The 19582-nt window shown below is 35.7% G+C and overlaps 1 protein-coding gene across 1 annotated transcript in view; it reads left to right on the top strand.

Annotated features, from left to right (window-relative positions):
* The first annotated feature begins 14101 nt into the window (after positions 1-14101).
* col2a1b (collagen, type II, alpha 1b) overlaps positions 14102-19582 on the top strand; it is a 53069-nt gene continuing 47588 nt past the window's right edge. The window contains exons 1-2 of the mRNA XM_067388746.1: positions 14102-14247; positions 18712-18924. Of these exons, the coding sequence (XP_067244847.1) occupies positions 14154-14247; positions 18712-18924 (307 nt within the window). The 5' untranslated portion in view covers positions 14102-14153. The remainder of the gene's footprint in view (positions 14248-18711; positions 18925-19582) is intronic.

Below are 19582 nucleotides of genomic sequence, written 5' to 3'. Positions count from 1 at the left end.
AAGGATTAGTTCACCTCAGAATGAAAATGTCCTGACAATTTACTCACCCCCATGTCATCCAAGATGTGCATGTCTTTCTTTCTTCAGTTGAAAAGAAATTATGGTTTTTGAGGAAAACATTTTTCTCCATATAGTGGACTTCACTGGGGTTCAACGGGTTGAAGGTCCAAATGTCAGTTTCAGTGCAGCTTCAAAGAGCTCTACATGATCCCAGACGAGGAATAAGAGTCTTATCTAGAGAAACCATCACTCATTTTCTAAAGCAAATAACAATTATATACTTTTTAACCACAAAAGTTGGCTTTTATAGAGAGGAAAATTTAAAAGATAAAAAAGAGAATCAATGTATTATGAATAATTTACTGCCATTGTGAGAACAGAATGTAATCAATGAAAAAGTAACTGCAGACTGATTACAAGTATTTTAAATGTATTCTAATATAATCTAATTACAATTACTTAATTTTTGGAATCTGATCCATATTACATGTAATCAGTTACTACCCAGCACTGTTAATAAGTTCAATATTAAAATTATGTCAAATCAAGTCACCTTTATTTATATAGCGCTTTATACAGTACAGATCATTTCATTTTCAGTTCATTTTGGCTGTACAGCAGCTCTAAAAGACAATAGTGTTGTTGTTCAGCTGAAGTTATAATACCATTTTATAAAACAGCCTGTAATTTGTGAAAATGTGTTTATTCCCTGTTTCTGTACTTCCCCAGTTCTCCAAAAATCCTAGAAAAACTGTTTACAGAAAGACTTGATGAATTTATTGAAACAAGTTAGTTGAAAGTCAACACGGATTCCGGACAAACAGATCAACATCTTTGGCTCTAATGGAACTAATTGAGGAAATTACAAATTGTATAGATACGTGTTAGGCATATTCATAGATTTAAAGAAAGCATTTGATACCATAAATCATGACATTTTATTACAGAAACTGGAGAGGTATGGAATCAGAAGGTGAGTAGTTATTTGAGAAGCAGCAACAGTTTGTGTAAATTGGTGATCAGAAATCTATATGCATGGACATAACTTGTGGAGTACCACAGGGATCGGTCCTAGGCCCAAAACTTTTCATAATTTACATTAACGATATTTGTGGAGTATCAAAAATATTAAAATTTATTTTATTTGCTGATGACACAAATATTTTCTGTTCAGGGGAAAATTTACAGCAGCTTTTGGAGGCGATCGCAAAAGTTAAATTAAAAACGGTGATTTGATGTAAATAAATTTTCATTAAATATAGTAAAACAAAGATTATGTTATTTGAAAAGTATACTAAACTTCAAGTAGAATTGAAAATCGATTATATCAATATAGAAAGAGTCTATAAAAATAAATTTCTTGGTGTTATTTTAGACCACAAAATCTGCTGGAAACCACATATAAAACACACTGAAGAAAAACTGGTAGAGACTATAGAAATATTAAATAAAGCCAGATATATTCTAGATAATGAATCATTGTATATTCTGTATAATACACTCATAGTGCCATACTTAAAGGATTAGTCCACTTTTAAATAAACTTTTCCTGATAATTTCACTACATAATACCCTTATTTCTCATCTGGGATCGTGTTGAACAATTTGAAGCTGCAGTGAAACTAATTATGACCTTCAACCATTTGGGCTCCATTGAAGTCCACAATAAGAAGAATAATCCTGGAATGTTTTAATCAAAAACTTTAATTTCTTTTCAAATGAAGAAAGAAAGACATGGACATCTTGGATGACATGGGGGTGAGTAAATTATCAGGAAAAGTTTAGTGGACTAATCCTTTAAATTATTGTGTGGAAATCTGGGGAAACACCTACAAAACCAACCTATAGTCGTTATGCACATTACAAAAGAGAGCAATCAGAATCATTAATAAGGCTGGATATTCGGAACATACAAATATTCTAGAAATCATACACACTAAAGTTTATTGATCTGGTTAAATTTAAGACGGCACAAATTATGTTTAAATCAAGAAATAATTTACATACAGAAAATTTACAAAAAATGTTTATGGAGAGGCAGGGTGGGTAAAACTTGAGAGAAGAATTAAACTTTAAAAAGCTCAACTCTAAAAAGTATGTGCATCACTGTGAGGTTGTGGAATAATTTGGAGCAGGTGTTTAAAAAGTTGTACAAAAACGAGTTACTAAAAGGATATGAGGATGAACAAAAGTGAGTGAGAGTGGGTTAAAAGATTGATTGTATTAAGATTAAAGGGTGACGGTTGTTTGGTATAAAAGGTGAGAATTTGGTTTGAGTTTAAAAAAAAGGTTTATATGTTACTGTCCTATGAATATATAGTATATATAGAAAAATATTTAATATGTATTGGAATTTTTGATAGCTGTATAAGGGGTGGGTAAATAACAAGCTTTTGCTTCATCCCGCTCCTTTTTGGACATGTGTAATTAATTGATAATTATTCTTAGATATTGTTTTTTCTTCTGTATGTGGTAACACAATTATTGTATTTTCATATTTTATTTTATTTGTTATTTGTTGTTGTTCAAAAAAAAAAAAAAAAAAAAGTCAGTTCAGTGTTGATTCACTTCCATTGTAAATATCATTATTAAATTAGTTTCAAATTAGTATTAAATCAGCCTGACGGGGGCGCTACAGTGGTCAAAAGTACGAAATGGTTCATAACAAAATGAATTTTGGATTTTTTGAAAAACATACTTTTGTGAACTAGTCCTAGGTTTTTAACCCAATCGGAACTAAAGCAGTGCAGCAAAATTCTCTGTAGTCTGATTGTCAATAATTAGCAAAAAAAGTTGAAATTTCGATTCACGGTTCCTAAGGGCCGCCAAAACGTTCAAAGTGGGTGGAGCCACTTTTACTAAAATGGCTATAACTCGTGAACTCAGTGAGATATTTTCACCAAACTCAGCACATCTATGTAAGAGCTCATTCTGTGGTCGCGTGAAAAAGGACGTGGCGACTGGCCACTTGTTGGCGCTATAACAATGAAAAAAACATGAAAACGGCTAAAACTACTTCACCGTTAGTCCAACTGACTTGAAAATTGGCATGCATTGTCTTCATCCGAGGAACCACGACCATCTATGAGGATATTGACGCATCTTCAAAAACATGTCCGCCGTCGACCAATGAAATTTGAGCGTCTATCTGACAGGGTTAACGGAGGCCGATCTGGGCCTGTTTGACTCAAAAAAAATTCAAAAGAAATCAGCGCCTTCACATTTTTCACATCCGTAAAGGATCATGTATTGCGCAATTTTTTGCACACGCCCACGATATTCATACCACATGATAGAACTCCTCGTTCTGAGCAACTTTACCTCTAGGACCGCCGCCGTCCATCGAATCGTTTGTTAAATATTGGAGATTATTTTAAAAACGACTTTGGCGAACTAGTCCTAGGCTTTTCGCTCAGCCTCGATAACTATTAAAAAGCTTTAAAAACTATTTCCTATGATAAATTGCGTGTATTTGCTGTAAATGGTCTTTTCCATCTCACAGGCTTGCTAATTAAAACATTACACCTTTTTACGCATGTGCTTAAAGGCCTTGAAATGCTTGAACCCCAATGCTTGCAGCTATATTTGAGATTGTTTTTGTTTTAAAATGATTTATTTTAATTTTAAATCTGTATGATTTAATGAATAGCTTTTCATTAAACCTCCTGCAGTTCCCTCAAACTGGGAAATCCTGACGTAATGTAATATTTAATGCACTTCATGTTGTTGATAACAAAGAATGAAATATGTTTTATTTCTGTTTGTATTTTTAATATCAATATGGTACAAGATCATCCTAATCAAATTAATGTGATGAATGATTTAGGTCAAAAGTAATCTAAAAGTAATCAGATTATATTAACTTAAAAGTGCAACTAATATGGAATCAGTAATCGACTGCAATCTGTAAGTAATCTAGCACATGAAGCAGTCGGTCTGATTTTCTATGAAATCTTAGATACATCCCACTTCCTGCTCTCGGGATGGGGAGGAAACGTGTGCCGCTCACAGAATTCCCTGAGCTCCGGCTAACAAAGGCACATCTTGTGTTCACCACGAAGACATTTAGACTTATTCATTCATTCCTATGTAGAGATTTGTACTTGTTTTCATCTTGGTACATGTAGTTCTCATCTGCATGGAATAGCTTTTCTTATGGCCACGTCACATTTATTTATATTTATACAGTACAGATTGTTTCAAAGCCGCTTTACTGTGATAACTGGAAAATGATTTGATGATGCAAACAGCAGCTCTAAAGAAAATAGAGTCATTGTTCAGATGAAGTCAGTTCAGTGTTGATTCAGTTCTGTAAATCTTTAAATAGAAATTTCTCTTTGCCTAAATGCTGAGAGATTCACGTGGTTGTTAAATTAACAGTCTACTCTTTATTCAAATGTCAAAGAGACCAATGCTGCTCTTTAAATTCCAGTGATTCAGGACCTTTGCACCTCACAAGCAGCGTTAATTCTGCTGGGATTTAAATGCATTTGGAGTCAAAAACAATAATCATATTTCAACTACACTAGGATCATGTCATTTTTAATCAGAAACATTTTGGGCTTAATTATACAGGTTTGTCACTTTTGTGTTTCCAGTTTGTGATGTGAAGCTGTTACCCGTATGGATTTTCTGATTTATATTTGTTGATTGTCATCGTTCATGAGGTACGTGCGTCGAGTGTTGAGGTCTGTGTACAGAGTTTTAACAGTATTTCCCAGATATGGTTGCTTTATGACATGGACATAAAAATGAAAAATCAAATGCTCAAAAAGATCAAATAATAAATCAAATTCTCAAAACAGCTGCTCAAAAGAGAAATCAAAAGCTCAAATGCAATTTCATTTCCTCATTCAGGGAAACATAACTGTACCAAAAATAAAATTAAAAATAATTTTATTTAATATTTAATTTTCATTATCAATCCACCTGTCATAAAACAAATTTTCTTAGGAAAAAAACTTCCATATTATGTGATGATTGCTTCTTCAGAAACAAATATCACATACTTCACGTTTTAAGAGTCCTAAAACAACATGCGTCCTACTAAAATACTAGAAAATGTGTGAACATTTTCTTGCAATAATGGATGCAATAATTCAAGAACCAAGGCGGTCACTGGCATTCTTTAAATATTCCAGTGGTGTTAAAAAGTGCAAATAAAGTGTCAGAGCTCCAAGTAAATACCAGCCTATTAATAAAAACCTTCAGTGCGCTGCTATATGCAGCTCAAACTCCCCTGCATCAGTCCAGCATTCATTCCTCCGTTCAGCTAATTTAGGACATTTTCTAAAATATAGGCTAACATTCCAGGCCTAGGGTGTGCTCTCACTGACACATAAATACAAAATACATAAAACAAAAGAACTGCTTGAAGCCAGTGTAAAATATTGGGGGAAATGAGTAAATTATACAGAACATGTGAATTCATGTGTCTTGGTGGAGTAAAGTGATAGTCTGCTGGATCGTTGTCTCTGGTCTGCAAGATTTATGAACATTATTTAATATAAAATATTTATTTAATGAAACATGTTTAACTCTAAAAAGCCATACATCTAAATAAGTTGTTCCAAATTTGAGGTTGATATCTCAAAAAATGAGCTTTCAGTAAGATTTTGTTTGGGCGCAGTACCACATTTTCCCCATTAGATGTCAGCAAAACTCCACTGGTACACACAGTTGGATTTGTGATTTACAGTGGAGTTTTTCTCTCTCAAATATCACACACGCACACACACACACACACACACACGTTTGTTTTTGTGAAATGTGGGGACATTACATAGGTGTAATTGTTTTTATACTGTACAAACCGTATTTTCTATCCCCCTACACTACCCCTACCCCTAAACCTAACCATCACAGGATTTATAAGCCTTTTGAAAAGTGGGGACATGGGTAATGTCCTCATAAATCACCCTCTCCTTGTAATACCTATGTCATATCCATGTCATTATACACATTTGTGTGTCCTGATATTTCACAAAAACATGCCCACACACACACACACACACAATTTTTTTATTACACACATAAAACCACACTCTGACATCCACACAAACACACCCACATAATTAAAGCTGCATAATTTATCCAATTGGCAAAATAGGCCAAACTTGAGAAAACGGCACCATCTGGTAAAAAAGAATAGTAAAATTGTAATTCTGAAGTCTCGCAAACAGAATGAAAGCCTATTAACAAAGATTGCATCATTTTATAGTTAAATGGCCCTGGAATTAAAAAAAAAATGTAGTTTTAATGAATTTCAATAGGAGCATTTTTGTCCAAAAGGCCCTGAGAGGAGCTATTTTTTGTTACTTGTGTAAGATAGATTTATTAAAGGAAATAGGGGGGAAATAGTAAAATTCCAATGAAAATACACACTTGTGCCAAAATATATGCAGTTGGCAATAACACAGGCAAAATGATATATATATATATATATATAACTGAAAAAGACAAAAATGTCCATAAGGACACTTAAGGGTTCAAACACACCAGCACTTTGATTTCACCAAATGGTGGGACTTTAACTGTGATGAGAGGTTAAGAGATCAACAGGTTTTCTTTGCATCTGGTTTCTGGTGTATTGGATGCCTTTATTGATCACGTGTATGTGTTGATGTGTTTTTCCCAGCATATTCTTCCCTGGTTCCTGACATGAATAACTGGACATTACATATTCAAATACATTCCTTAATTAGGAATTTCTTCAGACATCTTATGTTTGGTTAAAGTGGTTTACTCATACCACCTGGTCAAACAACTTGAGAAGACCTTTCACCACCTGTTCCAACAGTTCGGGCAATTCATGACAAAAAGTCCATCACAGCCCATTTCTTTCCCTGCACTTTTACCTTCTAACACCCTAAAGCACATGCACACACACACACACACACATTTTATGATGCAAGTCTTTCTGTGATTCATTGTCACAAAAGCAGCGTGGAGATTACTGGAGGGATGCGTGTGGTTGGGGAAACATCCGGCAGAGGATATAGCTAACATCACTGTTTATTTGTTTTTCCGTTTAATATGAAATCTTGGAGGTTGTCTGACTTCAGTTGTTAAAATTAGATTTTTAGGGCATTATGGTTAAAAGTTAATGATGGTTTTGATGCTGCAATCATGTACTGTATCAGTGAAGTGTATCTGAGCTGTAATCTGAGAAAGAGTGTCACTAATTAAACTGACTTTTTCTTAAGTGTCTTCTCATTAGCTTAAAAGATTACTTCACTTCAGAATTAAAATGTCCTGATAATTTACTCACCTCCGTGTCATCCAAGATGTTTATGTCTTTCTTTCTTCAGTCGAAAAGAAATGAAGGTTTTTGAGGAAAACATTCCAGGATTTTTCTCCATATAGTGGACTTCACTGGGGTCCAAATGTCAGTTTCAGTGCAGCTTCAAAGAGCTCTACATGATCCCAGACGAGGAATAAGAGTCTTATCTAGAGAAACCATCAGTCATTTTCTAAAAAAATAAATAATTATATACTTTTTAACCACAAATGCTCGTCTTGCACTGCTCTGTGATGCTCCACTTGTGATGTAATCACGTTGGAAAGGTCATGCATGACGAAGGCAGAAGTACTGCGGTAGGGCGAAAAACTCCATCTCATTTTCTCCTCCAACTTTAAAATCATCTGACATCGTTGTTTTACCTTTTTTTGTAAAGGCCGTTTGACTTAGTCTTTGCACGTTCACTTTGTAGACACTGGATCGGTACTTCCGCTTAAGTCATGTGTGACCTTTCAACATGATTACGTAATGCGTGGTGCATCGCAGAGCAGTGCAAGACGAGCAATTGTGATTACAAAGTATATCAAATTTACTTTTTTTTTTAGAAAATGAGCAATGGTTTCTCTAGATAAGACTCTTATTCCTCGTCTCGGATCATGTAGAGCTCTTTGAAGCTGCAATGAAACTTACATTTGGACCTTCAACCCGTTGAACCCCAGTGAAGTCCACTATATGGATAAAAATCCTGGAATGTTTTCCTCAAAAACCTTCATTTCTTTTCGACTGAAGAGAGAAAGACATAAACATCTTGAATGACATGGAGGAGAGTAAATTATCAGGAAATTTGAATTCTGAAGTGAACTAATCCTTTAAGAAAGAAGATGCTTATGAGAAGATGATTAAAACTTAAATGTTATTTTACTGTGGTAAATATTGTTGGCTCTGTGAGGGTCAAATGTGCACAGTGAAACTTAAAATCAACAAAATAGCATAATAAACATACTAATGATGTCAAAAAGCTGTTTGTCCAATGATATTTTCACTGTTAATGAATTGTGTTCATTTCTGAATAAATCAGATGTCATGGTCATCTTTAACTCTGAGGAGCTCTTACTATTTCTTTTTCATTGTGGATCTCACAGGACACACAGTTCTGGAAGTTTTATATTTTTTAATATTTCATACAAACAATGTTGAAGTCTCTACGGTCACAGATTTAACATGTCAACTCCGTCATCCCGGTGTAATAGTTTCTGTATATAGTATACTGTATATTTTTGATATGTGTATTAAGGCAGCTACAACTGAGAAAGAAAACAAAACTGCTCCACTGAACAACATGTGGTTAAGGTGGAAAAATATTAAATTTTGTCAACTCTGTCAGATTTTATGTCTGATGGTTGACAAGTGCTCTCAAAAAGTCTATATAATGTGATTTAACATGATTTTGCATATTGGGAATTTTTATAATGTTGTTTCATGATTCTATTTAAATATACTGTATATTTGGCCACAGCTGGATCTTTGTCAACTCCATCAGTATTTGTCAACTCTGTAAGTATTTGTCAACTCTGTAAGTATTTGTCAACTCCAACAGTTTTTGTCAACTCCATAAGTATTTGTCAACTCCGTAGGTAATTGTCAACTCCAACAGTTTTTGTCAACTCCGTCAGTATTTGTCAACACCGTCAGTATTTGTCAACTCCATAACTATTTGTCAACTCCGTCAGTATTTGTCAACTCCGTCAGTATTTGTCAACACCGTCAGTATTTGTCAACTCCAACAGTTTTTGTCAACTCCGTCAGTATTTGTCAACACCGTAAGTATTTGTCAACACCGTCAGTATTGGTCAACTCCGTAAGTATTTGTCAACTCCATCAGTTTTTGTCAACTCCATAAGTATTTGTCAACTCTGTCAGTATTTATCAACTCCATCAGTTTTTGTCAACTCCATAACTATTTGTCAACTCTGTCAGTTTTTGTCAACTCCATAAGTATTTGTCAACTCCGTAAGTATTTGTCAACTCCAACAATTTTTGTCGACTCCGTCAGTATTTGTCAAGTCAACTCCGTCAGTATTTGTCAACTCCGTCAGTATTTGTCAACTCCAACAGTTTTTGTCAACTCCAACAGTATTTGTCAAGTCAACTCCGTCAGTATTTGTCAACTCCATCAGTATTTGTCAAGTCAACTCCGTCAGTATTTGTCAACTCCGTCAGTATTTGTCAACTCCAACAGTTTTTGTCAACTCCGTCAGTATTTGTCAACACCGTCAGTATTGGTCAACTCCGTAAGTATTTGTCAACTCCAACAGTTTTTGTCAACTCCATAAGTATTTATCAACTCCATCAGTTTTTGTCAACTCCATAAGTATTTGTCAACTCCGTAAGTATTTGTCAACTCCAACAGTTTTTGTCAACTCCGTCAGTATTTGTCAACTCCATCAGTTTTTGTCAACTCCATAAGTATTTGTCAACTCCGTAAGTATTTGTCAACACCGTCAGTATTTGTCAACTCCATAACTATTTGTCAACTCTGTCAGTTTTTGTCAACTCCATAAGTATTTGTCAACTCCGTCAGTATTTGTCAACTCCAACAGTTTTTGTCAACTCCGTCAGTATTTGTCAACACCGTAAGTATTTGTCAACACCGTCAGTATTGGTCAACTCCTTAAGTATTTGTCAACTCCAACAGTTTTTGTCAACTCCGTCAGTATTTATCAACTCCATCAGTTTTTGTCAACTCCATAAGTATTTGTCAACTCCTTAAGTATTTGTCAACTCCGTCAGTTTTTGTCAACTCCGTAAGTATTTGTCAACTCCAACAGTTTTTGTCAACTCCAACAGTTTTTGTCAACTCCATAAGTATTTATCAACTCCATAAGTTTTTGTCAACTCCATAAGTATTTGTCAACTCCGTAAGTATTTGTCAACTCCTTAAGTATTTGTCAACTCCATAAGTATTTGTCAACTCCAACAGTATTTGTCAACTCCATAAGTATTTATCAACTCCATCAGTTTTTGTCAACTCCATAAGTATTTGTCAACTCCTTAAGTATTTGTCAACGCCGTAATTATTTGTCAACTCCTTAAGTATTTGTCAACTCCATCAGTTTTTGTCAACACCGTCAGTAATTGTCAACTCCATCAGTATTTGTCAACTCCTTAAGTATTTGTCAACTCCATAAGTATTTGTCAACTCCAACAGTTTTTGTCAACTCCATAAGTATTTGTCAACTCCGTCAGTTTTTGTCAACTCCATAAGTATTTATCAACTCCATCAGTATTTGTCAACTCCTTAAGTATTTGTCAACTCCATAAGTATTTGTCAACTCCAACAGTTTTTGTCAACTCCATCAGTATTTGTCAACACCGTCAGTTTTTGTCAACTCCATAAGTATTTGTCAACTCCATCAGTTTTTGTCAACTCCGTAAGTATTTGTCAACTCCATAAGTATTTGTCAACTCCAACAGTTTTTGTCAACTCCATCAGTATTTGTCAACACCGTCAGTTTTTGTCAACTCCATAAGTATTTGTCAACTCCATCAGTTTTTGTCAACTCCTTAAGTATTTGTCAACTCCATAAGTATTTGTCAACTCCAACAGTTTTTGTCAACTCCATCAGTATTTGTCAACACCGTCAGTTTTTGTCAACTCCATAAGTATTTGTCAACTCCATCAGTTTTTGTCAACTCCGTAAGTATTTGTCAACTCCATAAGTATTTGTCAACTCCAACAGTTTTTGTCAACTCCATCAGTATTTGTCAACACCGTCAGTTTTTGTCAACTCCATAAGTATTTGTCAACTCCATCAGTTTTTGTCAACTCCTTAAGTATTTGTCAACTCCATAAGTATTTGTCAACTCCAACAGTTTTTGTCAACTCCATCAGTATTTGTCAACACCGTCAGTTTTTGTCAACTCCATAAGTATTTATCAACTCCATCAGTATTTGTCAACTCCTTAAGTATTTGTCAACTCCATAAGTATTTGTCAACTCCAACAGTTTTTGTCAACTCCATCAGTATTTGTCAACACCGTCAGTTTTTGTCAACTCCATAAGTATTTGTCAACTCCATCAGTTTTTGTCAACTCCGTAAGTATTTGTCAACTCCGTCAGTTTTTGTCAACTCCATAAGTATTTGTCAACTCCGTAAGTATTTGTCAACTCCAACAGTTTTTGTCGACTCCGTCAGTATTTGTCAACTCCGTCAGTATTTGTCAACTCCATCAGTATTTTTCAAGTCAACTCCGTCAGTATTTGTCAACTCCATCAGTATTTGTCAACTCCAACAGTTTTTGTCGACTCCGTCAGTATTTGTCAACTCCGTCAGTATTTGTCAACTCCATCAGTATTTTTCAAGTCAACTCCGTCAGTATTTGTCAACTCCGTCAGTATTTGTCAACTCCAACAGTTTTTGTCAACTCCGTCAGTATTTGTCAACACCGTAAGTATTTGTCAACACCGCCAGTATTGGTCAACTCCGTAAGTATTTGTCAACTCCAACAGTTTTTGTCAACTCCATAAGTATTTATCAACTCCATAAGTTTTTGTCAACTCCATAAGTATTTGTCAACTCCGTAAGTATTTGTCAACTCCAACAGTTTTTGTCAACTCCATAAGTATTTATCAACTCCGTCAGTTTTTGTCAACTCCGTAAGTATTTGTCAACTCCATCAGTTTTTGTCAACTCCATAAGTATTAATCAACTCCATCAGTTTTTGTCAACTCCATAAGTATTTGTCAACTCCGTAAGTATTTGTCAACTCCAACAGTTTTTGTCAACTCCGTCAGTATTTGTCAACATCGTCAGTAATTGTCAACTCCATCAGTTTTTGTCAACTCCATAAGTATTTATCAACTCCATCAGTATTTGTCAACTCTGTAAGTATTTGTCAGCTCCTTAAGTATTTGTCAACTTCATAAGTATTTGTCACCTCCAACAGTTTTTGTCAACTCCGTCAGTATTTGTCAACACCGTCAGTATTTGTCAACTCCATAAGTATTTGCTACGCCATAATTATTTGTCAACTCCTTAAGTATTTGTCAACTCCAACAGTTTTTGTCAACTCCGTCAGTATTTGTCAACACCGTCAGTATTTGTCAACTCCTTAAGTATTCGTCAACTCCATAAGTATTTGTCAACTCCATCAGTTTTTGTCAACTCCATAAGTATTTGTCAACTCCGTCAGTTTTTGTCAACTCCATAAGTATTTATCAACTCCTTAAGTATTTGTCAACTCCATAAGTATTTGTCAACTCCAACAGTTTTTGTCAACTCCATCAGTATTTGTCAACACCGTCAGTATTTGTCAACTCCATAAGTATTTGTCAACTCCGTCAGTTTTTGTCAACTCCATAAGTATTTATCAACTCCTTAAGTATTTGTCAACTCCATAAGTATTTGTCAACGCCGTAATTATTTGTCAACTCCTTAAGTATTTTTCAACTCCAACAGTTTTTGTCAACTCCATCAGTATTTGTCAACACGTCAGTATTTGTCAACTCCATAAGTATTTGTCAGCTCCGTCAGTTTTTGTCAACTCCATAAGTATTTATCAACTCCATCAGTATTTGTCAACTCCTTAAGTTTTTGTCAACTCCATAAGTATTTGTCAACTCCAACAGTTTTTGTCAACTCCATCAGTATTTGTCAACACCGTCAGTATTTGTCAACTCCATAAGTATTTGTCAACGCCGTAAGTATTTGTCAACTCCTTAAGTATTTGTCAACTCCAACAGTTTTGTCAACTCCATAAGTATTTGTCAACTCCGTAATTATTTGTCAACTCCTTAAGTATTTATCAACTCCATCAGTTTTTGTCAACTCCATAAGTATTTGTCAACTCCGTAAGTATTTATCAACTCCATCAGTTTTTGTCAACTGTATAAGTATTTGTCCACTCCGTAAGTATTTGTCAACTCCGTCAGGATTTGTCATCTCCCCCAGAATGTGTAAACTCCGTCAGTATTAAACACCATCAGGTGAAGGTTTTTGTAAATTTTGAAAGAAATGTATTATTCTTTTTTTAATTTATTGTGTTAAAATATTAAAACACCAACTGAACTAAATGATGATATCTGATTTACCCAAGAACATTGGTTATATATATTTAATATTAAAAAAGAGGTTAGAGAAGGAATTTAGGAACTGGTTTGTTCATAATAACACAAGAAAAAAATGTTTTTTTGTTGTTGTTGTTGTTTTTACTCCTTTACTGAACACCATTATTATATAATTGAAGACTTTACACTGTTGTTGGAAGAATCAAATTAAAATATCATGCTTTTTAATGCGTCTGATGGAGTTGACAAATTAAGTTCCAAAGTGAATAAATGTACATTTTTAGGAAAAAAAATATTTTCAGAGAAACCTGTTCCCTTACATGGTTCATTAGCTGAGGCCTTTGTCTACAAATATAGGCTATCAGTTTAAACATAATATATTATTAAATAATAAAGCCCAACTTCTACAACATGTTTTGTCCCTTATCTCAAGAATCAGTGAGTAGCCAATATAAAGTTTTGTCTTCCAGAATAAAATACGAGAAAAACGCGAATAATTGCACTGGAAGGATTATTTTTCTCGGCAGAGATTTATTGTCGTCTTCTCTCAGCTGCACGTGAAAACAGGGTGCGAGAGGAGAGAGCAGGGCAACGCTTCTCCGATTTCACCTTCCTGGGGGGTAAAGGGGTGGATTTTTATTTCCGAAAATACGGCTCTCCATTCAAAGCTGCATGGACTCAAACCTGCGGGCCCCAGGATCAGTCCGCACGGAGATTCCTCAGGAGTTTGGCGCTTCATCGTCCACCATTTGGGACTAAATGCTTCATGCGCGTCACTAGGAGAAAACACTAAATCCAAGCTTTTTCTCTTCTGTTCCTGAAACGCCGCATGTCTGCAGTTTAGACATGATCCTGTCGGCGGATTCAAGGACTTTACTGCTATTTGTGGCAACACTAGTCGCATTTTCGGCCGTTGTCAAATGCCAAGAGGAGAATGAACGTGAGTCTGCCCACTCTTACTCTCAAAAGTTTCGGCTTGAATTATGAATATCATATTGAGTATAAAGGCTTAATGAAAGGAAATACTTTACGCGCTGCCAGATTGACAGTCGGGGGTAAAGATTTTGTGCATATTTGTATTTTTATGGAGTTTGGATTTATATATATATATATATATATATATATATATATATATATATATATATATATATATATATATATTTTTTTTTTTTTTTTTTTTATGAGTTTGAAAAAAGAAGAATCGGTGATAAACTTTTTTCCGTCTCTTTTTTAACCAGTTTTAGCTTATTTTTGAAGTGTAATCATTGTGAATAGTCAGACTGTGTTTATAAATGCTCAAAGTCTGAAGGTATTCAGGGTATTTCATCCATCAGCACACCTGCGGGACATTCCTGAAGCCTTCAAGCACACATATACACAGCACTGATTTATTCATTGAGCATTTGTTTTATTTGATCATTCTTTTATTGATTGATTGCTGGCTGAAGCCCTCCTGATGGCCCTGAGGCTCAGCTGGTCAGGCCCTAAAAGAGCGCATTCCTCTGCTGTCAGGGGCCACCGGGGCGAATCCAGGCTTGCACAAATCGCAGATGCTCCAAACTCCTTCGAATTGTCAGAATTCTGAGCTGGAGGGATACCGAAAGCTCTGCTTTTATTTTTTCGCCCATTCAGATTCTTAGGTGCATCATATCAGTAGTTGAATTCAGCAGCGGTGGGCCTCAGCCAGAGTTACTGCTACCCTTCCATACAGTTAAAGTGCTTCCATCTGTTTCCTAAATTACCCAGGGGCTACGATAGTCCAGGGAAAGAAGGAAAGACTGTCTGGCGGAAAGCTATTGGAAAAACATGAAAAGGACAGAGGCAGCTATTATAATTCAGCAAGGCACATTCCTTGGACGATATTTTTTAAATAAGCTCGTGGGTAAACAAATTAGAAGATTTCAGAGAGCTTTTTTTTAAAAGGCAGTAAAAAAATGACAATAAAATACAGTTGAAAAGAGGCAATTAGGGAGAGAGGGAGAGAAATCTGAGCAAAAGCTAACAATTGGGTTATTGTAGCAGAGTGTTTCATAGTGAGCAGGTCATGGATCGGCTCGTCTGGGTCTCCAGCTCAAAGGCCGTTTGTTAAACCATCAGTCATGGCATCATATTGCAGAGGTGGCCTATGGATTTCCTAACCTGCTGACGTTAAGGTTTGAAAGAGAGAAAAGGAAAGACAACATTCCCTCCCCTCACCTGTGTCCAATTTGGAGTTTCCTCCATTTTCCACTTCAAAAAGAAAAGGCTCTCATGGTTGCGTTCCTGTAGCTCAAACAGCGGAGAAAAGAGAATGGAAGGAAGGCCTGAAGCGTGTGTGAGAGTGAAAGCTGTCCGTTCTCCGTTCTCTCTGGCATGTTTGAACTGGCAGCGTACAGACACACACTTCCTGATCCTGCTGTTTAGATTAGGCAAAAGCCTGTGAATTGCTCAGTCTTTACTTTTCAGAAAGGCGTCATTCATCGCCGTATGGGGTCTGTAGGAATTTACAGAAAATAAACAGGCCGGTAGGGTAAACAAACAGCGCTTGTTTGATTACTCTCAGTCTCTCTCCACTGCCCCATTTTCCCTGCGAATTCTTGAGCGAATGCTACTGAAAGACTGAAAGGAAAGTCATTTCACTTTGAATTTGAGTATACAAAGAGCTGTGTCTGATACAAATATATACAATGAACAGTCTGGCTTGCATTTCATCTTTTAGTCTGTTGGTTTCCGGATGGGTTGTGTGTCTTTTAAACAGCCTGGAAGTAACACAGCAGAGAGCAGAATTCTATCAGGATGAGAGTTTGAAATGATTGTTAATTATCTGGTTTCATTGATATCAGTTTTGTGCTGCCATCTTGTGGTTTGAATTTGAATAAGCGTGACGATGACATTTGCATTAATGAGGAGGTTCCTCTGCACAGAAAAACTCGAATTTAATGCTTTCTACTAGGGGTGGGCGATATGACAAAATCTTATATCACAATATGAGTCATTTTATTTCAGGATAGCGATATATATCACAAAATAGTGATTTTTGCTTTACACTTATATGATACCAAAAATGTCATAATTCTTGTCACCAATTTCAATATCACAAAAAACTCAAGCTTACTGAAGACAAGTAAACAGTCAGTGCTAAAATAAGAACAAAGAAACTAAATCTAGCTGCAAGCAACAAGCTGAATAAGGGAGAAAAATGAAATATTTGTGGATATCTGTGATCATGAGGTTAGGATAAAGCTGTTTAAATGACAAAGCACTTATAATAACATGGTTTATAACTTCTGAGCAGTAGGTGGCACTATGACGAAACTCTGCATGCACCCTCAAGTCATGCCTGTGATGACATGTACCAAGTTCCGTGTCAATACACAAATCTTTTGCAAAGATACAACCGCATAACCATTTTGGCGTGCTCGCCATCAAATTTGTTGATGCAGTATAAGACAATGGTTTGGTCTATCAAAAATCTTTTAATAACTTTTTGTCATGAGTGTCTGTAGATGCTACATACCAAATTTCTTACAAATCAGACAAATTTTGTAGGAGGACTTCGAAAAAGTAGGTTTTGAATAAAATTCAATATGGCGGACAATAAGTATACAAATTTGGTATTGTAGGACTCGGCATAAGCCAACAAACCTAAAGATGTAAGTTAAATGACAATATGTTAAATTTTTCATATAAACATTTTCATAAATTTCATTATATCTCTTGACCACTATGTGGCGCTGACCTAAAACTTTACAGGACCTCTCAGAATATATATATATATATATATATATATATATATATATATATATATATCATTCAAAACATTCATCATGATTTAAGGACAAGGCACTCAAAAGTTATAAGCCATTTTCCCTATCTTGGAACCAGTAGGTGGCGCTTTGACGAAACTGTGCATGTACCCTCAAGTCATGCCTGTAATGACATCTACCAAGTTTGGTGTCAATACACCAAATCATTGCGAAGATACAGCATTAAATCCAGTTTTGCGTGTTCACCGTCAAACTAGAAATAAGAATTACTAGCCTACATAAATGATATAATCAAATGTATAAAAACACTGCATATCTTCACTGTGTAAATTAAATATACATTTATTTTTATTAAAGTGTAACAAAAGTAATTCAGTCAAGAGCAGTGAAAGATTTTCTCTTTTTTGTTGTTTGATTAACATTAATGACACAGCAGGTTTATTAGGCTGCTGTCACTTTAAGAGCGAATGCACTGATCTAATATACTGATACATGCATTTTTTTTTTTTTGTCAGCTGTTTACGTTCACTTAAAACATAAATGACTATGTTTACGAGGACAAAGAAGGCATTTTGGCTACGTTCACACTGCGAGCTTTAATGCTCGATTCAAGATGCTCAAGATCGGATTTTTTTGTATATCTGTTCACATTGTTCTTTTTAAATGTGTCCAATATCAGATTTCCAGTGTGAACAGATCATGGTTCTGATCTGACCTGCATGTGCAAAATAACGGTACAAACGAGGTTGCCAGGTTTTTACCACAAAATCCACTCAATTGCTTCTCAAAACTACTCCATTCGGGTTCCGTGGGGTGTATTAACCCAGTTCTCCGGGAAAATGGCAAACTTGGCAACACACACAGCACGCTGTCATATGGAAGTAAACACGGAGGGCATTAAAGTAAGCGATTACGCATTTATTTACTGTCTGATCTGCTGTGGAAGCCAGCGAAATTATGCGCAGGCAATATGAAAAATAAAGACAATGATGTGACAGAAGAGAGCAGAGTTTCCTCATGTTTTGCTTGTATTATAGAGCTGTCTCTGTAATACTTACAAGTTCTGACACATCACTGACCTTCTGCTGACCACCTTTTGCAACTGTCTTGATGATGTGGGGTATGGAAAATCTTTGAATAGACTCCCATGAGCACAGAATTGCTACAAATGTTGATCTCGAGTGACATAAAAATCGCATGATTTCTGATATGACTGTTCACACTGACCTGTAACGGATTTAGTATCATATATGAAAGTGGCACAAATCGGAATTTAAAAGATCAGATTACATCTGGTTTGTACTGTTCACACTGTCATGGGGAAAACAGATATGAGTCACATGTGGGCAAAAAATCAGATTTGGGCCACATTTACCTGCAGTGTGAATGTAGCCTTTGACACATAAGTATTTGTATTTAACTTTTGAAGCCCAAACGAGATAGAGACTATAGTCAAAAACCTCTACCGGAATATCGTCCACCCCTACTTTCTGCTGTAGGCATTGCACTAATATGATTTATCATGTGACACTAATCATGAAGCTTTCTATGGCTTGGGATTTCAAATCCAAATCATAGAGTTTTAATGTCATTTCTTTAACTCTTCACCCACCTCCTGCTTCCTCCTCCTCCTCTTCCTCTACTCACGCTCCTCACAGAAGACCCAGGCAGCTGCACGCAGGACGGCCAGTCATATAGTGACAAGGACGTGTGGAAACCTGAACCGTGTCGCATTTGCGTTTGCGACACCGGCTCGGTCCTGTGCGACGATATCATCTGCGAGGAGCTGAAAGACTGTGCCAAACCCGAGATCCCGTTTGGGGAGTGCTGCCCAGTCTGTGCCGCTGACCAGCCATCCTCCCCTGGTCGTAATTTATTTATTTCTCACTTTTATAAATAAATTACATTTGTATTATGGCTGTACAATTAATCTTAATCAAATCAAAATCGTGATTAAACCATTTGCTTTGGTGTGATTATGAAATCACAAAGTCTGCGGTTATTTATTTTATGCGCAGCTTGTCAGTGAAGCACGGCTCTGTGATCACTCAGTTATGTGCATTTGAAAAAGCAATGCGTCAAATATCTTTCCAAACATGAAAATCATTTACGAACCTCTTGTCCAACAAGACATTAATAACATGTTTTTATTTACATGTATTTTGACAGTCGAGTGTTTGAAAACATCCTTCTGTGAGATTTTCTGCTTGTTTCCGCCACTAAATAAAAAAAAAATTAAAAAGGTAATTGCGACTTTTTATCTCACAATTATGACTTTTTTTCTCACAATTGTGGGTTTGCATCTCACAATTTTCACAGATTTAAAAACAATTGAGAGTTATAAATTCTGAGATAATTCTTTTTCCCCTCAAAATTCACAATTCTGACTTTATAACTCATAATTCTGACTTTATATCACGCAATTCTGACTTTATAACTCGTAATTCTGACTTCATAACTTGCAATTCTGACTTTATATCTCGCAATTCCTGACTTTATAACTCGTAATTCTGACTTTAAATCACGCAA

Source organism: Chanodichthys erythropterus, chromosome 6 (genome assembly GCF_024489055.1).
Source record: "Chanodichthys erythropterus isolate Z2021 chromosome 6, ASM2448905v1, whole genome shotgun sequence".
In the NCBI taxonomy this organism is placed as follows: Eukaryota; Metazoa; Chordata; class Actinopteri; order Cypriniformes; family Xenocyprididae; genus Chanodichthys; species Chanodichthys erythropterus.
The sequence above is the reverse complement of the archived record's forward strand: the minus strand, read 5'-3'. Positions and strand labels throughout refer to the sequence as shown.